This window comes from Thermobia domestica, chromosome 3 (genome assembly GCF_964235325.1).
Source record: "Thermobia domestica chromosome 3, izTheDome1.hap1.1, whole genome shotgun sequence".
Classification (NCBI taxonomy): Eukaryota; Metazoa; Arthropoda; class Insecta; order Zygentoma; family Lepismatidae; genus Thermobia; species Thermobia domestica.
In genome coordinates this window covers 37122836-37150521 of record NC_137456.1, presented here as the reverse complement: position 1 = coordinate 37150521, position 27686 = coordinate 37122836, and the positions used below count along the sequence as shown (strand labels likewise).

At 35.7% G+C, this 27686-nt stretch overlaps 3 protein-coding genes across 3 annotated transcripts; all 3 read right to left on the bottom strand.

Moving 5' to 3' along the window:
- Positions 1-11994: 11994 nt before the first annotated feature.
- On the bottom strand, positions 11995-15731 carry LOC145681412 (uncharacterized). Its single transcript, XM_081753056.1, has 2 exons — positions 15218-15731; positions 11995-12517 (listed from the first exon to the last, which is right to left on the bottom strand). The coding sequence occupies exons 1-2, from the start codon at positions 15695-15697 to the stop codon at positions 12179-12181; spliced, it is 819 nt and encodes a 272-aa protein (XP_081609182.1). The 5' UTR covers positions 15698-15731; the 3' UTR covers positions 11995-12178.
- A 5739-nt stretch (positions 15732-21470) lies between these two features.
- Positions 21471-23285, bottom strand: LOC145681748 (uncharacterized). The gene has a single exon (XM_081753358.1). The coding sequence runs from the start codon at positions 23283-23285 to the stop codon at positions 21471-21473; it is 1815 nt and encodes a 604-aa protein (XP_081609484.1).
- Positions 23286-23291: 6 nt separating this feature from the next.
- On the bottom strand, positions 23292-26651 carry LOC145681747 (uncharacterized). The gene has a single exon (XM_081753357.1). The coding sequence runs from the start codon at positions 26649-26651 to the stop codon at positions 23292-23294; it is 3360 nt and encodes a 1119-aa protein (XP_081609483.1).
- Between the last annotated feature and the right edge of the window lie 1035 nt (positions 26652-27686).

The window sequence follows — 27686 nt, the reverse complement described above, 5'->3', positions numbered from 1 at the left end:
ATTGGTTGCGCTCTGTTTACAAAGATGTGAATAGAACCAGCGGCGCAAATCTGTCTTCAACATTGGGGGGGGGGGGGGGTAAGACCGTTACCATACTTTTTTTGGCGATGTCCAAAATACTTATGAAGTTGAAAAACAATGTTGTGGAGGATCAGAGTTGTCTTTAGCGTTAGGAGGCTGCAGATTTGAGGCTTATTCTGGGGGACATCTATTTTATCTCACGTTCCTTTGTAGCAATCGGACAAAAATCATCAAATCTCTCCCAAAAAACACATTTCAAATCGGATTATTTGGGAGAAGTCCCCCTCAGTTCCAAGATTGGAGGGGACATGTATCCGTCATCCCCCCCCCCCGGGATTTGCGCCAGTGAGTAGAACATATTGTTTAGTTTACATCTACAACTTTTACAATGCTTATAGACAATGAACTTCTCGATTATTTCTTATAGCGACTTTTCACCCAAAATTGGAGTCGTCACCTCTCGTTTCGCAAACTTATTGCCAACATTTTAGAAACTGCTTGCGGGGAGAGCTACAATGGATGATTCAAGTTATTTCGTCGCTTCCGCTGTGAACCTAAGTACAAGATTCCAAAAGTCACATTTTTTTGGTTCCAAACAATATGTCTGCTGGGTGAAAGCATAGACTGGAATGTGTTGCCTTTCCTACCTTATCTTTAATCCCATAGTAGCTTCTTTCCCAAAGTTAAAAAAATGCAATTCTTCCTTTCTTAATAGTACTTATTACCCAAAGTATTACGTAAGCATTGTATGTTACTTATGTAGCTCACAGAGCCGCAGCTATGGGCGAGCAAGCAAAGCACGTGTCCCGAGCGCGTGGTTGGAGGGGCGCCTAAAAGAGAGGTTATATATTAGTACTTTTCCTGGCGGTATTTAATACTTTTCATCAGAGTGCGAAATCATGAAATCAAAGTGAGAGGAAAAAATGAAATGAAATCTTTGAGTTTTACGTCCCACGGTTATGCCGGTTAGGCTAAAGGAGACGGTGATTATGAGAAATGAATGAAATGGTGGAATGAAGTAAGTGGGAGGAAATGGGAGAACCCCGAGAAAACCCACGCACACGGTGTTTGTCCACCACAAGGTTCACTTGGCGGGGCTAGGATCGAATCCGGGACCCCAAGCACCAGAGGTGAACGCTCTACCACTGAGCCACCGCGGCCGAAAAGTGAGAGGAGACTGGAGGAGTGAAGAGAGAGAGAGAGAGAGAGAGAGACAGAGAGAGAGAGAGAGAGAGAGAGAGAGAAGAAAACGCTCGCACTTTTACACTTCAAAGTAAATTAAGTCATTTATTTTTCTGTCCCCCTCCTCCACCTCCCCTAAGTTCTACTGTCAAAGTAAATAGCTAAAAACACTCCCAGGCCAGAACCGCATCTACGTTGGAAATTTGGTCGAGATCGGTCGGTCGGTGCAAGAGATTAAGGAAAAATGAAATGAAACCTTTGAGTTTTACGTCCCACAGTTATGCCGGTTAGGCTAAGGGAGACGCTGATGATGAGCAATGAATTAAATGGTGGAATGAAGTAAGTGGGAGGAAATGGGAGAACCCCGAGAAAACCCACGCACACGGTGTTTGTCCACCACAAGGTTCACTTGGCGGGGCTAGGATCGAATCCGTGACCCCAAGCACCAGAGGTGAACGCTCTACCACTGAGCCACCGCGGCCCCCGGCCGGGAATCGAACCCGGGTGTCCCACGCCAAAGGCGTGTTCACTAACCACTTAGCCACGAGTGAGCTCATCTGTGAGGCAGTGTAAACCCCCCAAAAAAGAAAGAAAATAAACGCACACTGGATGTTTGCGCAACTGAGGATCAAAACATTCTCAATGGAGTATGAGAAATAGTAAACGTCAATCAATGTGTGCTTTTGCTTATTCATTACTTCGTTAATACTTAATTCCTTCTAGAAATAGTGAAACAATACTATGAAGAAACACTAATTAAACTAATAACAATTACGTTGTATTTCTTACCATACCGTTTTTACCACCCATAGAATTTCAACCTAGTACTATACTGCATTAGTCACGCCGTAACGAAAGCTGAAATTCAAAGACCTGGCACTCGTAACTGTTGAAGCTGTGTTGTAGCTACCTGTATATCACGCGGCCTGCGTTGGTACTCCTCAACATAAATACGTCACAGCCCAAAGCCAGGAAACATCACAAACAGAAGACAGGGGCACAAGCAGTGCCTGACACTTCACGAACTCAAACCCACCAAGACTCAACTCAACATGACCTTCAATTACGTTCTAGAAACCAAACCAATGCTAAGGCACAAACTCACCAACTTCCTATATGAAAACACAAGAAAAAAAATCTAACGTTTTGGTTCCAAAGTGATGACATAACAATAATACTAAAAAGGTTTTTTTAATTTTCAGTAACCCAAACATTAATTAACTAGGGAACATAACAAAGCAAAAATAAATAAATTAAATTAAAAAATAAAAACCTGACAAGTAAGCTCTCCCTGACTACTTTTTTTTTTAAATTTCAGTGAGGCTGTAAAATATGTCAATATCTTCGTAATATATATATATTTCATTGTAAACAAGTTCTTTAAACAAAAGAAAGCTCTGAGAGCGCTTACCTCTGACGCGGTAGGTCCCTGGTTCGATTCCTGCTCCCGACAAATAGGCTTTTGGTGAACACTGTAGGTGTGGTTATTCTTAAGACTTTCCAGTTTCCTTACATTTTCTTGATTCCACCATTATCATGTATCTCATCGTCACCTTCTCTCTTACATTGATGTACAATCATGGGGCATTAAACTAAAAGAAAAAAAATCTTGCAAATTATAACAAAATACTTTGGATTGAGTAATATTTACCTGTACCTTGGGCAGAAAGTACTCATACATGTGCACTATACTTAGTAGAATGTTAATTTCATATTAACAAAAGAAGAATGTTTTTAAGATATGTAAATTATTATTATGGGATAGTTGTTGCTATGGACATGTTTTATGAATACCTAGTCAGCAAGTTTGTATGCTTGACAGTTTTAAGAAAAGGATATTATAAGTTATATCAAGTAATAAACCAGTTTAGCACCGTTCATAGACGTTGTCATTATTATTAAAAAGGTGAGATTAATAGCATATAATTAGTGAAGCTAATCTTTACATGAAAAAGAAATACTACCACTCCGGATTTTTATCTCAGCAAACGAACCAGGTTTACGACTATCTTTTTGATAAGTCGTTATAAAAATTTTGGTTAACCTCACCCGGGAACTTGTAAATTCAATTCCCGAAGAAGAGTAAGGTTGAATTTACTTTTATACTACAGTTAATGAATACGAACTTGACCATATTGCGAAGTGGTAGAGTAATCATAAGAAAAATGGACAACGAAACAATGCAGCAGGAATCAAATACTAGTGACAACGGTGAAACTAGTGTAACACCAGGATTGACATCGGAGGATCGAATCTTGTTAGCTTTACAGCGACAATTGATTCAGATGTCTACCGAGATAAAGCAGACCATAGAACAGAAGTTTGACGAAGCTAACAAGCAAAATGAAGAATTAAAGCAGACCATGGAACAGAGGTTCAACGAATCTAACAAGCAAAATGAAGAATTAAAGCAGACCATGGAACAGAAGTTCGACGAATATAACAAGCAAAATGAAGAATTAAAGCAGACCATGGAACAGAAGTTCGACGAATATAACAAGCAATATGAAGAATTAAGCAGACGGATAGAACAGAAATCAGATGAAACGAAACAGACAATTGTCCAGGTGGTGAATGACATATCCTCACAGTTCGAGGAAAAGTTAAAAAGAATATCCGATGATTGTCAGGAAAAGCACAATCACCAAAACCAGGAAATCAGTGCTGTAAAAAAAGATTTAGAAGTAATAGAATCTTCCATTAAACAGCAAAAGATCCAGGTCATCAACAATTCCAACAACATACGTGTAAATACGCAATTATTAGCTACTATACAGGAAGAGATTAGAGCGTTACAGGCTAAAGACAGCATTTACCGTAATAACTTGGGTAGTGATCGCTTGGAGTTTCCCCACTCACCAGAGATGAACTCGCCTTCGCCGGGGTCTGATGAGGATATTATATTGGAAGAAAGTTATCCGAAGAGTACTGATGGGCGAAACATAGATGGTGTGACGACACAGCACGTCATGGATAGAAATTATCACTCAACAAGTACACGGAACGAGAAAAAGAAGGTAAAATTAAGTGTTAAGATGAGTGAAATTCGAGCTATGAGCAAATTCAGTGGTAAGTGTAATGAGAATGCTACTTCTTTCTTAGAGAAATTCCAAGACGAATGCAATATAATATGTATCGATAGATCACAATATATGAAATTAATACCCCATGTATTACTCCCACCTTGTTCCTTATGGTTTAAAGCAATACGTGATCACATTAGTACATATGAGGAATTCAAAGCGGCATTGATCGCAAATTATGAAAATGACTTTTTGCTGGCAAATAGAGATGCCACCCTTAGAAATCAACACTTCAATCCTCGATTGCACAAATCTGTTGTAGAGTTTGTTGTAAATGTCTACAACGAATTAAAGGTCGTTAATCCATTGCAATCGGAATCGAGAATAATAGCATCGATTCGAAATTTGCTTCCATTTAAATTGCAACAGATCTTATTTTCCACACAGTGTATGAGTTTCAGCCATTTATTAATGCTTGTCCAATGCTATGAAACTCAATACCACGCTATGAATCAACAAGCCGGAATGGGTAAAATTAAGAATAATTCAGATCATTTGGTGCCTGTTCGGAATTTAAATATCCGAAGTGTGAATAATACGGAACATAACCTAAGCCGAGTATACTCTAGCAATCAAAATGAGCAAAATAGGCAAAGCTATGTTGGGAATCGACTTAACCTAACTAATCATGGTAATTATGATGTCAGATCACCTAACAGCAGTAGATATAAAAATAATCGAAGTACTGAGCGAAATTACAGGAATACAACGAACTACGTGGATAGACGTAATTGGAGATCAAGAGATGGCACTTCATATCAAAATCGGAATCACGACGAAATACATGTACAAAATAGTACGGAACCTAATCATGATTGTGCAGTACAATGTACTTTATTAGAATCGTATGCAAGTACGAATGTAACCTGATTACCGTTAATGAAATTTGGTTAGACTCATATCAGCTCTAGATTTTCATGAACATTTATTTTATTTTTATTCAATTTAATTCTCTTTAATTCTCATTAATCAATGATAATTCTCAAATGTTTTTAATATATGTAAGAATCATAATTCGATTCATAAATGATTAAAAGCAAAGGTTATTTATATTAGATTGATTTGTGTTGAAAAACTTAATTGTCAAAGATTATGTTAAGAAGAAGATCTATTCTATAAAACTAATTATTCACCGACTACCTTGAATGAGATTCTTCTTTATTATAACATCTTAGTGCTACGATGTATACCTTTAAATGCAACATCTAACTTATTTATTATATAATGCGCCCTGACTATTTGTAACCCTCGTTTGTCCTTTACGATTTTTGAAATCGCACCCTTCGACGATTAATTAAATAAGCGACGATATTTTTAATAAGAAAATGTAATAATAATATAGTGGATAATAATGAAATAAATATAATTAATGTAATTAAAGATAAATATTGATGAAGTGTAAGATTTGTTTAATGTATATGTGAAATGTAATGAACAGATATACGAGGTGCGATCAAAATATGATGGACATATGTAATGTAAGAACACTAATGTAAACGGACCAGTGGTTCTTGAAGATAAAAGCCAAGCTTACTCATGACTTTTATATTCAGTCCAATTGTCGGGCGACATTTTCTATAACAAAATACTTTGGATTGAGTAATATTTACCTGTACCTTGGGCAGAAAGTACTCATACATGTGCACTATACTTAGTAGAATGTTAATTTCATATTAACAAAAGAAGAATGTTTTTAAGATATGTAAATTATTATTATGGGATAGTTGTTGCTATGGACATGTTTTATGAATACCTAGTCAGCAAGTTTGTATGCTTGACAGTTTTAAGAAAAGGAAATTATAAGTTATATCAAGTAATAAACCAGTTTAGCACCGTTCATAGACGTTGTCATTATTATTAAAAAGGTGAGATTAATAGCATATAATTAGTGAAGCTAATCTTTACATGAAAAAGAAATACTACCTCTCCGGATTTTTATCTCAGCAAACGAACCAGGTTTACGACTATCTTTTTGATAAGTCGTTATAAAATATCCTAGTAAAAATGAGTTTTCTAAACTACACTAGTGGCCCCGCGTAGCGTAGTCGCTAACGCTCTCGCCTTCGGTGCGAACGGTCCCGGGTTCGATCCCGGTGGGGGAACTCGGTCGAAAAAGTATCAAAAGATTTTAAGTCCAGCCATCCTGAATGAGGTTTCCTTGGCTTTTCCTCATTCACAGCAGGCAAATGCCGGAGTGGTACCTAACATATAGGTCCCAGGCCGTTTTCTTCCTTCCCAAATCCAAAAATGAAAATGAAATCTTTGAGTTTTACGTCCCACGGTTATGCCGGTTAGGCTAAAGGAGACGGTGATGATGAGTAATGTATGAAATGGTGGAATGAAGAAAGTGGGAGGAAACGGGAGAACCCCGAGAAAACCCACGCACACGGTGTTTGTCCACCACAAAGTTCACTTGGCGGGAGCTGGGATCGAACCCGGGACCCCAAGCACCAGAGGTGAACGCTCTACCACTGAGCCACCGCGGCCCCATTTTTCCCCAATCCATTCTTCCCTTCCTTTCCCCGGATAGTGTGATCACCGAGGGAAGTCATCCCTCATATGCGACGGGCTAACAAGGCCATCGATGCCGAAAGCCCAGAAATCTAAATCTTCACTACACAAGGGAATTTTCGCGCTGAAAACGGTTTATTAGCAATTATGTTAAGCAGTCCTGTAGTAAATATGCACCAAGTAATAAATCGTCACATATAAAACGGAATGAATAAACACATAACATTCATTTTGCTACCTTGAAACGTAAAATGTTTCAAAACATTAATATTCAAAGATTTCTCAAAATTCAGATTCACCCATTCCATTCTCCTCAATCATTAACGAGTTACAATAGTAAGAATTGTCATAAACTACATTACTTACTTAGTACTATATTAAAGCAAGTTACACTAAAAGAATATATAATTAATGGAATATTTAACTAAAGTAATAGTTAACTAGTGTACTTACCCAGGCTTTTGTTTCCTTCCTCTCTTCTTTTCCGTTTGTAAACAACCTCGTTTCGCAAGCAAAAGACGGTAGTTCAATGACGTCAGCCATAGCGAAAGAAAGAGTGTCTATAGGCGGTCTGGATCTCACACACAGATGGACGTATATAACATATAGCTGAAGTATTTAACATACGTATAAGTATGTAAAATACAGAAGATTGGTAGATGTCAGACATCCTGCAGCGACATGATATAACATCTAAGCGGGTAAAAGGCAGTACCTGTGTAGTATATGGATAAAGTACGCTCCGTACAGATTTCCTTACTAAACATAAGGAATCCTTGTATTTGAACAATATACCGCTGTCCGGATAATGGATTTTTCTCAGTGTGTGAGTTATGTCAACGGAAAGTCACATGATTTTCTTAGTGCAGTTTTCATTGTTGAAATGTTAGTATTAACTCTCTATTTCCGAAATATGCATGTTTTTACACTTTGTTATATTTTTTTGTTATTTTGAACAGGGATGTATGTGGAGCTATATATACCTTTCAGCCATTCCGCGCCAAAGTAAATATTTGAGTGAAATTTTAATTTTGTTTGTATTAATTTGAAAAGTACCTGATAAGGGCGATAAATATTCTAATTATTGAAACAGAACAAAACTCCGTTTATTTGAATGTTACACAATCTAACTTAAGATGGAGACTGACCAGCTTCTTCTGAGACATGTAGGGGGCATCAGTTTGAAACACTGTTATTCAGTCACGTGAGTGAACTTGAAACTGACAGTTTTGGAGGGAATCAGCCATTCTGTGTTCTATTGCCAGACATTGTGACTGTTGTTCGCAAGGAAAAGGGTTGTGGTTCTCTCGGAAATAACACCGAACTTGTTTCTGCATTTGGTGGCCCGTCCGTAAGAAAAGAGATAAAAAACTTCATTTTGCATATTATAAAATTAATAATATAATTTTGAAAACATGTAAACAAAGCAAATAACCTAATATCAATTTAAACTCGAAGTTTAACTAAACAGTTGGTCGTACTTAAGGGTCTTCACTACAGCGAAATTAAACTACCGCTAATTTTAGAGTTTTTGTGTAATATCTTCAAAACAAATAAAAATATTCCAAAAGCAAAAACGTAGTAAACTAGACTATACAATTTTACTTGTGATACCGTTATCACAACTCATCTATCTTCTTACGATTTGAAACTGTAGCTAGTTTTAGTATTTTTTGCGGGTTCTGTAAATAGCGGTATACCAAAAGCAGATAGGTGAATTGTGGTGAAAGTATCACATGCAAAATCGTATTGTCTAGTTCACTACGTTTCTGCTTTTCGAATATTTGTATTTGTTTTGAAGATATTACAGAAAAACTCTAAAATTAGCGGTAGTTTAATTTCGCTGTAGTGAAGACCCTTAACAAATAAAAGGCTTTTGAAATTGTGTCCCGTCCATAAGATTTGGTGTGTTCCTTTCGTAAGTGCTACCCGGCATTATTAGAATAGCTGTTTGATTGCATTTATATTTGCCACAAGAGATTTGGCTTTTGGTTTTAGTGCCTTTACTTGAAACTGCAGAAAGCAAATATAATAAAATGACTTGAAAGCACTTGCTTTTATCGATAGATGGCAGAAGAATCTACCTGCCTTTCCCATGTACTTTTTTGTGTCTATGAAAAATCAAAATTGCTCTTACAAATTTTGACCAAGAGAGTCCAAACTTTCAGAGATGAACCTTCAGAGCCGATCGTACCGATTTGTTGATATTACATTTCTTCGTTGTTGAATGTTTACTTGTTCAGTGAAAGAAGTAAGCTATTTCAACAATGAAAGATGGAGTTTTTTTGCAGCCTCACACGGGAAAGGAGCCGTCGACGGAATAGGTGGCCCATTGAAGAGAAATAGTAAGGACAAGGCAAATGGATGTTTAAACAGCAAGGGATCTTTACAAATGTTGCACTGAACTTTGTAAACCTCAAGAAATTCAGCTCTTCTTTGCTGGTGACGAAACTGTGGATGAACACTCGAAAATAGTAGAAAAAAGGTGGATTAATGTTTGTTCTATTCCGCAAGTTCAGTCTCGACATTACTTTCGCCCTGTTGATATACGCCACATTGAAACCGAGAGAACTATTCACTCTGAGAAACATCAGTGCACAGTGTGGAAGCACAGTAAGGAAGTATCATCAGATTCAGGCTCCATTAACGATCGCCTTCAAACAGAGCGGATGAGTGTTGTTGATGTTTATTCGGATTCTGAAGAAGGTGGAATTGTACATATTAAGCAGGGTGACATTAGAAGTGGTCGTTAGAAGTTTCGGAGCTACTGCAAGTGCGATGTCACATGTAAATGATGTGACGCAATCCTCCGAGGTAAGACGTAAGACGTTTCGACTGTATAATATCATTCTGTAATTTACTTTTGGAAATATTAAATGTAGTTATAGTTACTTTTAGAATAGCAGTTAAGATAAATGCAATAAATAGCACGTTAAAAGATACTTCATGCATTCAATACTTTTGTCCCGTCCGTAAGATTGATTTTTTTTTGCAATTTCGTGAAAGTAGTTTATTTTTTTTATAATTTAGTGAAAGAAGATTTTTAAAATTAAACGTAGGCCAATATGTAGGGAAATATGTTCCACAAATCATAAAAAAACAACTAGCCTACTACGATTTTACAACTTGCAGTAAATTAAGCTAAAATAAGTGCGTAGCAAAACTATGTCAAAAAATATCTCGTCCGTAAGATTAATTACTGATTCTTATAAATGTCGTAAAATATTTCTGTTATTAATAGTAATAAGGCTGTAGCTGCAAATTGTCTTTGGTGATTACTCTGAGTTATCGGAACTGTATATTTTAACAACTATCAACAATTTTTATTAAATGGCTCGTAGAATTATAGGCCAGAATATCCCGTCCGTAAGAATGGAATGGCTGCTTTACTAAATAACGTGGTTGCCGTTGTCTTGGCCATCTTCATCGGTTATAATGAAGACGTGGTACCTCTTTTATTAGGCTGATTTGCCCTTCTTCCATGGGTGGTGAAGTAAACAAGTGTTATTACCAATGAAGGCTACACAGTTGAATTCCTATGATGGTCACAGAAATTTAGTTCTCTACATCTCTTCATTCTCAGGAATGAAGATCTACCATCATTAGGACTAAGAAAGATCAGTCGAACGTGTCTAAGGCAATGAAAAAAATTGTTGATGGTGTATTGTTTGTTGTTATTATTATTATTATTATTATTATGACTGAATATGATACAAACTGGATCCTATGTAGTTTCTGTACTGTCTGGATGCATGATATCTGTGTCCAATCATATAATTGAATAACAAAAACAATTTTTTTTGTGATAACTGCTTTGACGAATAGGTAGTATTCTTATAAACCACGTAACCATATTTATTTCTAGCTACAACATAATCATAGTACCTGCTCAAAACTATTCAATGAAACTATGCCAACCAAGCTTAACTCGATTTCGAATGTTTGCAATTGTTTTATAGGCTAATTGCCGACTGTTACGGCTGCATTTCAATTTTCTTGGTCGTAAGCGAGGCTAACTATATTTGTATAAGTTTACGTTAGCTGAATATGTCATACTTAACTAGAACTGGTGTTAGTTCATATCAGTACGCTCTACTTAAACCCACATAAATGAATTTTCGTTTATTGTATGCAATTTAGCCAAAGTTTTACTTCAAAATTTGTTTTGTATGTTCTGTTTTAACAGATGTAATTTTATTATGCCATTATGCAATGGATCTGAGCGGACATAACTATCTTGTTAATTTTTTGCATACTATATTCCTTCACTTCCGACCCTAGTACAGGATAAATCTTAAAACATTAGTGTCGCCGTATTAGAAGCACACCAGTGATCATGAATGGGGCCAAGATTACAACGATGGCCACTTGACATTGTTTCCCTTTATTTGCAATAACTTTGTATCTACTAAGTATCTTTGTTTTTTGTGGTAATATTGTGGAAATATTTCACTTCACATACAAAATTTTTGGATGAGTATTAATTACAAAATTCTGCATGTTATTACATACAACACACTCGGGTGGCCATTGTACTTTTTTACTTTTACTATAAATAACACTTTTCGAATAACAAAACAAATACGATGTTAAAATTTGCTATTGTGAAAATGTAAACTCAGCTTTAGTATATTTTCCTAAAATTTGTATTATAATTTGCTATTGAATAAATACATACAAATGGCATGAAAGGTGTAAAAAATATTTAAAAAAATGTTTTCACATTGTTCGTCTTATATCTTTAGTATGTTAAGCTTAAAAAAATGTTTGGGTCATTTTGACCGGTACCACACCACTTGCGTAACAGATATCCACCACATTAGTTAAGGGATAATCTTTTCATTTGCCACCTTCAATTTGTTTGTTATAGGAACATAAAAGAGGCAACAACAGAAATGTCAAATTCCGCTTTAGTACTCATGAAGTAACTTGAAATAAACTTATGATATTTCTGTGTTGCAAATGGTTAGACTTGTACACGAGTTTTCTGGCACATACTTTCTGGGGAAACAGACACAGATTTGATTTCTAGTGTGAAAATGTACTGAGGATTACAAGTTATTTCCCATGTTTGCGTATACTGTACAGCTATAAGGAATGTGAAAATTTAAGTAAGTCAATCTAAATTAACGTATAAATTATTACAATATAGAATTTACGTTGAAATGATAGAAACAGCTTGTAAGATTTTGATACTTTATTTCGGGTACCTCCTACAAAGTAAAAGGATTTTGAATGTTTAAGATCAGACAGAAGTCCGTGTCAATGCGTAAAGATTTTAAAGTTAGGAACTACATCAGAAGTTGGTATTAAGTTTCCAAACTGACTTCTGTCTTCCTCGACGATCTACTGATGTTAGTTTATTGTATCTTTCTTGTCTCCTAATTTTCTTCAGAAGAACCACCATCTTCTTCTGGAGCTGGTGGTGGTGGGGGAGGAGGAGTAGTGGTGGTTGTAGTAGTAGTTGTTGTGGTGGTGGTGGTTGGTGGAGGTGGTGGAGGAGCGTCTCCTGATTCTTCAGATGATGAGCCATCTCCTTCTGAAGACGAGCTGTTTCCTTCTCCAGACTCTCCAGATTCACCTGATTCACCAGATTCACTAGAGTTTTCACCACTCTCTTCTCCCGATTCATCATCACCTTCCACTCCGGTGATACTCAGACTGTCGATGGCTACCACATCAAGATCTGTTCCATTACCTTGGTTACCATACACCCAGATCTGGAATGAAGATGTACAACTGAAATCAACCTTTCGTTTCCTTAAAAAAGATGTATTAAAATATACTTAGGTATCTCCTGGGTGTGGGGAAGGAGGAAGAGTATCCACGACAGCATAAAATCAAAAGGAAAGCGTTGGGATAATTAAGGAAGAGAAAATACAAATACGGCAGACATTTTTTAAAAAATAGAAGAAACTTTAGTTAGGAGATGATTTGGAAAGTAAATCGTATTCTTAAGTATGTAGTGGAAGTGGTGGTAGAAAAAAAAATCAGAAACAAAATGATGGAAACTGCTAAAATGAATAATTGTGACATTAATACGAAAAGATTAGCGAAAGATTTGGTTTGGTGTAGTTTAACGCCCCATGGTTATGCCTGGCAGGCTAAAGGAGAGGTAGACGTACTGATTATAGTGGAATCCGAACCACTTTGGTCGTTCAACTGTACCCCTACCGGGAATCAAACCCGGCACCACGAGAACCTAAGTCGGCGTGCTAGCCCAAGTGGGGGTCCTAGCGGCAGATTGTAATAAATCGGAACTTCTCAATTTGCGTATGCTTCTCAATACTCAGAGGATTCTGAAGTATGGAAGTTTCTCATTTTGCCGGGGGTTGTCATATATGGAAGCTCCTTAATTTGGAAAGAATTATGCAAGCTCCTAAATTTGCTGTGTGACCTGTCAATGAGGGCATAACAATCCCGTATCCCAGAGTAGTAATCTGAATCTGTTTACTACGTCTTCAGACATTATTAGATTCAGATATTATATTTACAATGCTACATAATTTTTTGAAACACATTTTGATAATTTATAACGCATAGATAAATACTGTTTTCACAATAATGACGCATTTTCTATAAGTTCTAAATTAAACTATAAGGACAAACTCAGATAAAAACTCTGAAAGAGTCTATTTTATTTTTTTAATGAAACTCACTTAGAATATCGTTTCATACAGCATAAATTTGAGAATTTTTTTATTGGTTTCCTATCGTGCTAAAAAGAAGATAATTAAGGAATTATTAGATATAGTTTCTTTTTAGGGAGTTTCAGCCAAGGATGTTATAAAATAGAGGATCTGTCTAAACAACAAAATCATGAAGACATACGTCACAGTTTCACCGCTCGGACTCTGACTGCTCCACCCAATAAGATCCCAAAGTTTTGAGCCAACATTCATGGCGGAAACAAGAGTAGCCCAATCAAATGTGCCGATGCTCGGTTGTTTTTTGGTTTTATTGAGTTAATAGAATGAATATACGTATAGGCAGATCCTCTATTTTATATAACATGCTTGGTTTCAGTGTTGTATTCAAGTAATTTGTTAGCTGACCTGAAGATGGTGCCATGATGTCGATGTTTTGATAAATGAAACTGTGGCACCTTCTTCAGGTTAGCATACAAACAATTTGAAGACAAACGCTAAAAAAATCTAAAAAGACGAAGAGAACTATATAATAGAGGGAGATTATATCTGATAATTTCTTAATCTATGCTAAAACTAACCCATTGACCCCATCTTCGCCTTCTAACATCAAACATGGACAGGCTGATTACTTCCGGGCCCTATATACATGGTCACTTTTTCTCCTCAATAATTATCAGCACTTATTTTTGGCTTGTTTCAAACAGATTTAAAAATAAGTCTCATTTTCTGTTATAGTCAAATTAAATTTTAATACATTTGCATCAAAGTTAAATTACGAAGAAAATTTCACAAACTATATTACGTCCAATATTTCCATTTAGAACTATTTTACAGTGATGATTTCAGGAGAAAAAAAAACAGTAGAGAATGCTCCACTAGCATTACCAGAATGAACTTAAAAAGAATTAATTTTCTTAATAACTTTTACAATCTTTATACCAATTGTTCTATGTATTTTATTATACTCATTAAACAATTCTTATTATATATATCTATTCATTTATAATTTCCTTGAGTACTAAATTTTTTCCCCACATATTTTATTTAAGAGTTCTGTTAAAACGTTCTACAATATGTTGTTTTACGAACACACATGCTCAAAATTGAAAAATTCCCAAAATATCATCTCCCTATGACACGGATCTATGAGGTAAGAGTCCTTAAATCTCTTAAATTAGAACTTTTTTGGAGAATATCTCGGAAACGGCAAGAGTGACGCGAAAAATTCCACCACTTCTTTGAGATAGTTTTTGCTGTTGTATCCAATGGAGGGCTCCAAATTGAAAACTTCGCAAATAACACACATACAAACACACACACAAAGACAGAGAATTCAGTAACAGACTTTTAAAGTTCGTTGAAAATCCCTGGGGGATGGGTCTTTCAATACAGTGGCTATGAAAGTATAAGCATTGAGAAAATACTAGTAACGATTACCCCGTAGTTAATTAACAACTAACCTAAGTAACAACCATTAGGGTTGCTTTAACATTCCAATCTTCAATTTAAGGTAATGCTTTTTTTAAATTATAAACAACTTTAAAAGCAATTTTTAAGTCTCTAGTAGCAAGTCCATTTGAGGCATAGAATTATGGAGACCTAAGGTTTAGTTTAACATGGATTCGGATTATTTAGAGCCCAAAACACATCAGTATATATGTCACCTTAACAAAGGATACCGAATCCTATTTCTTTTCCCTTTATTTTCTGACAAGTAATAAGAATCTGGTAATAATGATTACAAAGTTCTGAAAAAGGAAGATATTTTACCTGCACTGGTTGTTTGAGTCCAGCAGGAATAGTTGCAGATGCCGTGTACCACCGGTCAGTTGTTGGACCAGAGTTTGAGTACAGAGTCAGTAGTTCCTGTTGATAAACGGGAGCATTCTCCAAGTAGAATACCTGAACTCCATTGGCTTCAGGTAAATAAGCTCTTGCAAAGTAACTTAATGAAACAGTACCACCGCCAGGGATGTTGAGTCCTGGAGTATTAATAGCAGCTCCTCCAGACACTTGTTTCAACAGATCAACAACAGCAACTCCGTCACTTCCATCAGGAGGACCTGGAATAGGATTAGATCTTCCCCTGTTGATAGCAGAAATTGTTGATTGTCTGAAGACCACGGTGTTCCAAGGATTCTGTTCCAAGCTCCCAAGTCCTGACTCGAAATCAAAAGTGACGGTCCTTGATCGGACTCTAGCTACGAGACAGAGGACAGCGCAAGCGAGGAAAATCCTTGAAGCCTTCATGGTTGTGGAGGAAGTTGCTGTTAGTTGTTCAGGTTACTCCTGACTGATGCCTTCTAACTGCCGAACATTGCCTTTTATACAGTCTTTCTTGCTGTTAACACGATAAGGACTAATACGCACACAAATATTTTTTTCATTTGTAACAAATCATACATTGGGCATCAATCAAAATGATAGAGATAGAATTGACTCTTCTCATTCATTACCTATGATTAATTTTAATTATTCACGCATTTAAGACGTCAAATATTTATAGGAAATATTCTTCCCGGAATTTCCAATCTTTATTCAGTAAAAAATGATATTTTTTCAATAGTAAAAAATATAAACAGTGTGTTAACGCAATTATTTACTTTAGGAAGACAATTACTATTGTCTTCATTTATTTATTTGTAGTATACTTCAACAAGTTTCACCTTGCTTGGGAACTAAAGCAGAATTACACTTTGTTTAAAAGAAATTTACTAAATTCTGAGGTATTACACACATGTAAAAGTACAATATTTTTTTGAATACGAAGTTATCAAGGTATTACACAGAGAGAGACAAAGGGGTAAAAGTGAGGGGAAAATGCGGGAACATCGTTCCCCACTTCCAAAAACATATCTATTGCGTACCTCCACTTCCTGAAAATTACACCGGGCAGAGATAGGCACGTGGGATGGCGTGTCCCCCCTATATTTTCAGATCCACTTTTACCCCTATACACACATTCAACGGAAATGTTTCCATCATGTCAACAGAACGTTCACATAGTACGGAAGTATCAACAGATATAGATCCTTCGGTATTGATGTATATCCATTAACATCAAAATAATGTTTTCCTTTTTTTTAAGTTTAACGTCCCATGGTTATGCACCAATGGTAGGGGACACGGTTGTAATGATGATAATGAAAGAAATAATGGAATGAATAAGTAGAAGGAAACGGGAGAGCCCCAAGAAACCCACGAACACAGTGTTTGTCCATAAAACAATTCACTTGGCGCGAGGTTTGATTGAATTTGGGACCCCAGGCGCTCGAGGTGAGTGCTCTACTACACAGGTGTTCTACTACTACTAAAATTATCAGAAGTGAATATTTTTAGTTTGGGAATCTTTGTTAATCGAATAGTAATTATTATTTTCCAATGAAAGACTTAAATGTTTAGCAGGTACTTTAACTTGCAACAGAAACTCAAACCTTGGCAAGCTCGTACGTTTTTGAAACTGACAAACAAAAAAGTCATTAAAAATTTTTAAGAAATCTGTTTTTTAGGGCGTTCTATTGGAATTTTAAAATTTGACCACATGTATTTTTAAACGATCCGTAAGCTCCTTAATATTGATGCGAGAGAAAAATGAAAAGTTTTTGTTATTCCTCGTAAGGATCTCTACAGCCTCTGTTTCAATAATTTTTTTCGATAGAAGGCTAAATAAACGACTCTTGTAAAAAATAAAAGGCGAATGAACAAGCGGAATATTAAGAAGCAATGGCTGAAATATGAGGTGCGAGACCGTAGGTTTAGTGATGGGCAGTGGGAATATTCCCGGTGGGAAGGAATTTAAAAAATGGGAATATTCCCGCTTTTTTTCCCTGTCCTATAAATTCCCGGGAAGGAATTTATTTCCATTTGTTTACTTTATGTTCCGAATTATAAGAACCATATGACTAATTACTTTATTTTAATATATTATGATTTACTTCTAGGTTTTAAAGAATTTGGAGGTTAAAAAATTTAAAATTATTTGACGGTACTTTAAATAACTAATAATATGATTTTTTAAGTTCCATTTCCATTTGCACTAAAATATAAGGTAATTGTTTAGTATTGGAGGGCCAAAACTAGCAAAAAGTAGGATGATTTACGGAAGAAATGAGTTGATAGTGATGTTCAAGTAGTCAAGAAAGTATCGAACACATTTTTTTTTTAGAGCAGTAGGGGATTCATACGAAACGGAAAGGTAAGTGGAAGTGATTTATGTGAGAAAAGAAAGTGAATTGTTGGTAACGAAGATAGAAAACAACGTGCCATGCGGGGCTCTAACCCGCCTTCATTCGCTAACGCTTGTTCTTCAATGCTGTCTGAATTTAATGTTGGTAACGTAATTTAACGAATGAAACCATCGCATCGGAATAGAATATCGCAAAAAAGTAGGAGCAAAAGGTGGCCCCCAATGCTAAAGAACAGCCAAAATTAGCAAAGTACTAATTTACAAATGATGAAAAGAACCATTTTGTAAAGTAATTTAGAATTATGTAGAAATAGAGATGAAGTACTATTAATAAACCCTGAACCACCATTAGTAATAGACGTCGGTCTGTCTCCTGTCTCTGACTCGAATTTCTGAAGAGGTACTCGGACTTCTCTTACATGTGAATTAACGTACTACATGTGAATTTTGAGAAATAGGTAGAATGAAAAGTCGTGTATGGTAATGTTACGTGCTAAAATATAAAGATAAGTAAGTATCTTGAAAATTTTGTTAACATAAATATGTATGCGCAAATGTTGATAAATTGGTGAGACATGTATCTTCTAGCATTTACCCAATCTAATTGGTTTATAACATTTATAAATTTAATGTGTTCATAATATCAGTAATAGAGTCAAGTTGAGTAAATCCACTTACATATAAATTTAAACTGTTACTATATAATTTACTATATAATTTTTTCACACATATTTAATTGATAGAACATATTGTAAATAAATATACATTTATGCGTACTCTCTAAATATAATAAAGTGTTAATAAAGTAACATAGTACCGTTCAGAATATACATTTTAAAGAATCCTCTATGGAAAACAGTAATAATATGCTGTGATATAAAAATTAATTCAACTTTGAAATCATAATATAGTAATAGAATGCAATTTTCTATCTGATTGTACATAAATACCCGGATAAATTCCCATTTTGGGAATCTTCCCGGGAATATTCCCAGGGAATATTCCCGAAAAATATATTCCCGGGAATTTACCCATCACTACGTAGGTTGAGCTAACGCGGGGGTCTGTGAGCTCAACGAGGGGCTAGTCTTACTAATAAAACCGGACGGAGCCCTAATTTAGGTCGATTAGTATATACGAGTGAGAATAGAGGTACCGTTTGTGTGTAAAATGTTTTCGGACTTGCGCCTAGGAAAATACATTAGCTATTTGACCAATAACTAGCTGTGAAATTGTGAAGTCTTGAAGGGTGAAAGATGTTTTCAATTATCCTGTTTTGCCAATAGTTCAGTATTTTATTAATATATACATATGTTTGGGCATTACCGGCATCTATGGCCTTAAGCCCGTCACGACGTTTGAGGAATTACGTTCCTTTGGCGAGCACACTATCTGGGGAAAGGGGGAAGGAAGGATGCGGCCTGGGACCTGCATATTAGATACTATTCCGGCATTTATCTGGTGAGAATGACAGAAACTCAAGAAAACCTAACTCAGAATAGCTGACCTGAAAACGTTGTTACACTTTTTTCGACTGAATGTCCCTACCCTGTACCTGGAACCGACTGGTTCAGTTCAGTGTACAACAGTATGTTGTATATTTTACTTGTAAATTATTATTTACTTGTAATTTTGGGCCATGATATATTTTAAATATGTACTAGACTGATTCTGTTATTAGAGGAAGAGAAAGAAAAAGAAATAATATGGTTTTAATGTTAATACATAAAGATATTTAAAAAAATGAAATCTTTGAGTTTTACGTCTCATGATTATGCCGGTGAGGCTAAAGGAGACGGTGATGATGAGAAATGAATGAAATCGTGGAATGAAGAAAGTGGGAGGAAACGGGAGAACCCCGAGGAAACCCACGCACACGGTGTTTGTCCAAAGATATTCAAATGTTGTTATGTAATCTAATCTGGAGGTCGTCGTCATGACAACATATAATAAATAGAATTATTCAGGTAATTAGACAGACATCTTGAAAAAGTGTGTAGTAACATAGTCTGTACGCTTCTCCATTATAATTATTAAATCAAGTGTATAAAAGGTGGTTAGTGTGTTTTAATGGTTCAATAATTGCGAAAAGAACCGTTATAAGTGTCGAACACAGCTGAATGTTCTGAGCTAAAATGTTTATTTTTAATTTTTCTGTAGTTATATATCAAATAACCAAAATTAATGAAGCACATATAGAGAATGTCGTGGATAAGCTATTATGATACTGGTTTTTTAGAACGTGTTGTATTTTTTTCATGTAAGTAAGAGAGTACATTTTTGAAGCAATATTGAAAAAAATCTACCCAATAATATCATTAAATATTGTATTCATCTCGAAATAGAATGTATACAAAAAAAATTTAAATAAATTTCGTATGTACAGCTTCTTTTTATTACCTGGTACCTAGGTTTTAGAAACGCACTAAACTGCCAGGAAACTGAAATTTACGCTGTGATGGTATTAAAGTGGGAAAAGTTAAAAAAAAAAAACTAATTTCTTTTCTAATATTTCATATTGAATACAAAATGTATATTTTCCCTTCATGAAAACAGAAGGGCTACATTTAGCATAGAAAGGCGGATGTTCTATTTTGGATTCAAGCCTATGTGATTAGAATAAAAAGAAAGCCATGTTAACACAGTAAGCTGACCAGTATAAAACTTCAGATTTTTCTAAAAGATTATTTCATTTTCTTGTATCTCATTCATATTGTTGGTCACGACGTCTTTGTGGATGCTTATCCCAACACTATTCATGAACTGAGAAATCGCAACTCTTAAAAAAAAATGTAAAAATTTAGAAAACATGAGCAATTGCAACAATTGCAAAGTTCCAGTTGGAATCTTAAAACATGCGGTGAAAATTAGGAGTGTTGCCAATTTGAAAGGTCGAATAATGGACGTTTGGTGCACATTAGAAGAGTCCTAAATTCATACTGGTTAACTGTAGAACAAAAAATAAGCATTCCATTGGCTTTTGGGGAAAATTTACTATTAAAATGAGGTGTCACATACTATGGTTTTCATTTTTCAAAACTTCACTTTAATTCAAAATGGCGTATTTCAAGATGGCTGCTGCCAAGCATACCATTACCGTATCACTTACCCCTCGGCATAATATGTATTACCCACTTATTATCATTAATACGCGGGTTAGAAGCGGAGGTAAGGGACTTACCACATAGTAAGTTTAAACAATTAATATGCCTGTAACTTTTCCCCAAATGGGCGTATCTTAAAACTAACTTCACCATTGTCTTCCTGATTAAATTCTAGCCCTAAATTATGTATCATATTAGGCTATTTAAAAAACTTGACCTTATTTCAAAATGGGGGATTTCAAGATGGCTGCCGTCAAGGTGTTTATGCTTATGTTCTTAAATGTTCGCCATTTACAAAATTGGTAATGGACTGTCTTCTAACAATGGAAACTTCCAATACTTGTTTTTAGTTTTTATTGTAACTTACTAATCGCTGGTTTTCAACTAACACTTAAAATAAACCACAAAGTACATATAATAACTTCACTGTGTTCATTGCACTTAAATAACAAACTTAACTTTAAAATTATGGAAGAAATGTTCGTGCCTCGTGCCTTATGCACCGTCTCTCTTCAACACTTTCCATCTTGAATAACAAATGAAATCTAAATTTCGTAAAAACAGTGTTTCCAGCTCTTAAAAAATATTAGTACATAATATAAGACTTAACATGCCGCCCGCCAAAAAAGGGCTAGTGACCTTTTTTTTAAAAAAAGAAAAGAAAACAAACTTTACATTACAACAAATAAAATAGACTAAAACAGGGAATAAATATACTTTAACATGAATGACATTACGATTCATCACTATTTGGTAAAACACAAAGTCCTCTAATTGAGCGTTTATATAAACCATTGGAAGTTTTAACAGTAGCCACTCGAACCAAACCGTCAGGTCCAGAATGCACTTCAGTGATGACTCCCAATTTCCACGATAGAGGAGGTAGCTTATCTTCTTTGAGAACCACCAATTGACCTGGCTGTATGTTGGCACAGCTTCTCTTCCACTTATTTCTTCCTTGTAGTTGTGACAAATATTCCATATACCATCTTCTCCAAAACTGTTGAAATTGTTGTTGGATCCTTTGCCATCTTTGAATTGAACTAATCTTCTCCTGATGTAAGTCACGTTCTGGTAATGCTGTCAATGGTTGACCAATAAGAAAATGACCAGGAGTTAATGCTACTGGATCATTAGGATCATTGGATAATGCTACAAGAGGTCTCGAATTTAAGCAAGCTTCTATTTGTGTGGTTAATGTTGTTAGTTTTTCAAATGTGAGATATGACATTCCCATGACTCTTCTTAAGTGGTATTTAAAGGACTTAACTGCAGCCTCCCAAAGACCACCGAAGTTGGGCGAATATGGTGGAATAAAATGCCATTGGATTCCTTCAGTAGTTGCAAAATTCTTAATCCTTTCTTGATGGTCAGCTGTATGCAACAACTTTGCGACTTCTTGAAGTTCCTTGTTTGCACCAATGAACGTACTTCCATTGTCGCTATAGATATGCTTGCATTTACCTCGACGAGATATGAATCTTCTCAAAGCAGCTAAAAATGCCTGACTAGTAAGATCACTCACAACTTCGAGATGGATAGCCTTCGTTGCTAAACACACAAACACTGCAATGTAGCACTTCACCTTTGTTTTTGACTTTCTGGTACCAGTTTTGATGTAAATAGGACCGGCAAAGTCAATTCCAGAATTTGTGAAAGGTCTTGTTAGTTCTACTCTATGTTTTGGTAGTTGTCCCATTAATTGATCTGGTCCAGACGCCTTTAATCTTTGACATGTAAGACACCTTCTAATTACTTTCTTGATGGCATTTTTACCATTAGGTATCCAATACCTTTGCCTTAGTGATGCTAGCATTAACTGACATCCAGAATGTAGCAATCGCCTGTGTTCATGTTCTATAATTAGACTTGTTAGGTGATGATCTGGTGGTAGAATAATTTGATGTTTAGCGTCAAATTCAAGTTCAGACATCTTTAATCTTCCACCAACTCTTAGTAATTGTTGCTCACATATGAAAGGGTTGAGAGACAACAGTTTGCTCTTATTGCTAACTCTTCCACTTTCTTTAAGATCAGCCATTTCCTTAGCATAAACTGACTTTTGAACTTCTCGTATTAGTCTGATTAAAACTTCTTCAATTTCTTCCAAGGTAAGAGCGTCTACATTTCTTCTTGATGCTTCTACTTTAGCATTCTTGGAAAACCGCATGCAATAAGCCAAAACTCTCTGAAGTTTGTTCAAAGTAGAGAATCTTTCGATCATACTATTATCTTGAGTTGTCACTAAGTAACTTGATTTTAATTTTTTCTGTTCAGGAATCTCTCTGAGTGGGGCAGGCTCCGTCTTAGGCCAATCAATTGAAGAACACTGTAACCATTGAGGACCGTTCCACCACAAATTATTATGTATTAACTTGTCAGGGCTTGTTCCCCTTGATATAATATCTGCAGGATTTTCACTTGAAGCGACGTGTCTCCATTCTCCTCCCACTTCTTGTACCTCAGCAACTCGATTGCCAACAAATGTTTTCCATCTATTTGGACTTGCTCTTAACCATGCTAAGACCACCATAGAATCTGTCCACATATACACCTAGGATATTCGTTGTTTTAATGCCTTAGTTACTTTCTTGACAAGTTTTGCTGATAACACTGCTGCACATAACTCTAAGCGAGGCAGGGAAATCTTCTTTATGGGCGCCACTTTGGACTTAGCACATAATAACTTCGAAGTAACTTGACCATCCTTGTTGACCGATCTTAAATACACACATGTCCCATAAGCCTTTTCTGAAGCGTCTGAGAAAGCGTGAACTTGAATGTCTATCAAGGTAACCGACTGAAGAACCATTCTGTCTACGCTGATATCTGATAATGAAGGAATGAATTCAAGTACTGTCTTGCATCTTTGCTGTAGTTCTTTAGGAAGTGTTTCATCCCACTCCAATCCTGCTTGCCACAGATCTTGAAGAATTATCTTACATACGATTGTTATTGGACTAACAATTCCCAACGGATCAAAGATTGAAGCAATAATACCCAACATCTTGCGTTTTGTTAAATTATTATTCGACCTTTGATTTAGAGTGAATCCATTCATCACTTGAAGTTGATCAGTTGCTGGATGCCAAAGTAATCCTAATGTTTTGACTTGACCCTTATCGTCTAAGCGTAATGGAAGTTGTGTTTCTCTCAATTCTTCAGAGATGGATTCCAATAACTCAGTATTGTTGGAACACCACTTTCTTAGCAAAAAACCACCCTTTTGTAGCATTTGTATTAATTCGTCCTTTATCTTTAAAGCTTCCTCCACACTTTCAACCCCTGAAATACAATCGTCAATATAGAAGTCATTCTTGAGAACTTGTGCTGCCTTCGAATATTCACAAGCTTCTTCTGCACTTAATTGCTGGAGACACCGAGTAGCAAGGAAAGGCGCTGAGGCTGTTCCGTATGTGACAGTCTTTAATTCATATACCTTAATGGGTTCTTCTTCTGATCTTCTCCTCAAGATCTTCTGAAATTTACAGTCACGCTCATCAATCAAAATCTGTCGATACATCTTCTCTATATCTGCAGTAAAAGCTATAGGGTAGGTGCGAAATCTTAATATAATTGACTGCAAATCGTCTTGCACAGTTGGACCAACTTTGAGAACATCGTTCAGTGAAATGCCACTAGTTGAGCATGCGGATGCATCAAATACTACTCTAGTCTTCGTAGTAGTACTAGCTTCCTTAATAACTGGATGATGAGGCAGGTAATATCCTTGAGTAATATTAGAGCTGCCTTCCACTTCCTTCATATGTTCCAAAGCTTCATACTCTTCAAGGAATGCGACATAATCTGTGCGTAACTTGGGGCATCTATTTAACCTTTTCTCTAGTTGTTGTAAACGCTGAACAGCTGTCTTATAAGAATCACCTAACTGGGTCACTTCTTGTTTGAATGGCAATCTCACTATAAAGCGTCCTGTTGAATGTCTTCTAGTGTTTGCGATAAAATGTTCTTCGCACTCCCTTTCTTCTTTGGATAAAGGAGTTTCTTGAATATCTTCTATTTTCCAAAACTTCTGCAGCTGATGGCTTAAATCATCGTTGTTGTGCAAAAAGAATGTTCGATGTTCTGGCGTGAAGTTGTTGTGCTTTGGCATCTGATATTGTCCTGAAACTATCCACCCTAACTCTGTATTTTGGAGAACTGGATATGCTCCTGGACGCACCTGTTGTCCTGCTTTAAGTAGACTAAAGAAAATTCCAGCACCTAACAACAAATCAATCTTACCAGACTTGTTGAAATTAGGATCCGCTAACTGTAAATTCGGTGGAAAGTTCCATTCTTTAATGTCAATATCAGCATCAGGTAAATTTCCCGTTATTTTTGGCAATACAAAACACTCAACATCTACACTAAAATCACTTACAGCAGAGAATACTTGTAACTTACTTCCGTATTTAACGTTGCAACTTACATTATTAATACCTTGTACAGGAACATTGATAGGAAATTTCTTTAATTTTAACCTTTGAATGAGAGATTCTGTTGCAAAATGAGATTGGGAACAACTATCAAGCAAAGCCCTAACCATATGTAATTTACCATTACAATCTTTAACTCGAACAACTGCAGTTGAAAGTAAAACACGCACATTACTTTTAGGCTTCACAGAGCAATAAGTACTAGTATTAACAACTTCCTGTCCTTGAGACACTGACTTTTCCCCTACAGGTTCCGTAACAGAATCATTTTCAACACTTGCAGCATGATTAGGCTGTGATTTCTTAAAATCACTATGCAGTAACGTGTGATGCTTGAGATTACATATTTTGCATGCACTTAGCGAACAATCTTTTGCTACATGGTTGACAACTTTCAAACAATTAAAGCAAAGTTTGTTTTGTTTCGCAAAACTTAATCTTTTGGATACACTTAATTTCTGAAACTCATTACACTTGTGTAACGCATGACTTTGTTGACAAAACGAACACAAAACATTAGTACTCACATAAGATTGTCTAGCATATTTTACATCCTTAACAACATTAGATTTACTGACATGCGACTTTGATTGTGTAGACTTTACCAATTCTAAGGCCTGGCATTTATTTTCTAAAAAGACATGAAGTTCTTCTAAACTAGCAAACTGTTCCCTATTTGTTTGATTTTCAAAGTCTTTACGTGTTTGTTCATCTAGCTTTTCGAAAACTAGGTGCGATAACAATATATCATCCAAAGGAGTATCTAACTGTAACGCCTTAAGTGCATTTACATTACTTATAGTTTGATTTAATAATGTCCTTAAGTCCGCCACTGAATCTTTACTGACAGTCGGTAATGAAAACAATGCCTTTACATGAGCAGTTGCTATTAGCTTTGGATTATTATACCTTTTGCATATCATTTCCCAAGCAAGTTTGAAATTTTCACCTGTCACTGGTATATTCTCAACTAATTTGCTTGCTTCACCTGATAATGAGGACAACAAATAATGAAATCTTTGAATATCATCTAAACTTTGATTGTTTACAACCAAACTACTGAAAGTATCATGAAAATGTCTGAAATCTATAACTTGACCTTTAAATGTTGGTAGCTTTATGACTGGTAATTTTAGACACCCTGTATTCGCGGTTGAATCACCTGACGAACTTCTATTGCTACTACTAGCCTTCTCAGCTGTTTCAACAATTGACGTCATTTTTGCAAGAGTATCGTAGTAAGTAGCTTCAAACAACTCCCTATCCTGTGTATATTCATCGTTTTCGTCCTTTAATTCAAGCTGTTTTTGCACTTCATCGTATTCTTTGAATATATTGGGTAAACGTGCACACCTAACTTTAATTTGCATTACATCACAATCTGCTCCAAATTGTTCAACAAATGTTTTCATTCTTGTAAGGGACGCTTTAGCTAGGCCTCTTGCCTTTTTAAGAGAATTTGTATTTGAATCCATTGCTTGTGATATTTCTACCTGAAGTCCTTATAACAACAGACCTTTACACAAGTAAAAGAAACAAAAAAATATACTTAGCTACGTGACTGCTACATTGCGCCTTTGTTTTTCTTTAGATTGCAATGCACAGCTGAATGCGTAGGCGCGTACGTGATAAGTCCACTAGGTCAATTTTGCTTCTGATTCGTAACACAAACTGTCTTTACACACACATAGTCAATATGAATGTTTGAATGATTCACTTATTATTTTTCTTGGCACAACACTTCCTCCATTCGGCACTGGAGGACCAAAAAACTGTTTATGCTTATGTTCTTAAATGTTCGCCATTTACAAAATTGGTAATGGACTGTCTTCTAACAATGGAAACTTCCAATACTTGTTTTTAGTTTTTATTGTAACTTACTAATCGCTGGTTTTCAACTAACACTTAAAATAAACCACAAAGTACATATAATAACTTCACTGTGTTCATTGCACTTAAATAACAAACTTAACTTTAAAATTATGGAAGAAATGTTCGTGCCTCGTGCCTTATGCACCGTCTCTCTTCAACACTTTCCATCTTGAATAACAAATGAAATCTAAATTTCGTAAAAACAGTGTTTCCAGCTCTTAAAAAATATTAGTACATAATATAAGACTTAACACAAGGTCATACGTACCATACGACTTCCTCCTAAGCCTTATATGTATCTACATGGTTGTTCTTTCATTAACAGTTCGTCTACAAAGGGTAGTAAGGGACTTCTGCAGCAATCTCTATTAACCACATCACAACTCTTAAAAATTATAGAAAAGTAGAAAACATGCACCATGGCAAAAATTTCTGTCATCACAAGTAATGAATACATGTCCTCTATCAGCAATAAAAATTTCATTGAAATCGGAGCCGGACAATTGGGTGATGTCCCTTGTTAGCACTCTACAGCTGGATATGAAGTTGAACTACCTAAGTTGTTTACTTTGGATTAGTGAAAGAAAGGCAGAATGTGGACAATGGAAGGATCTTTGTAAGTAATAAGACAAATTTTC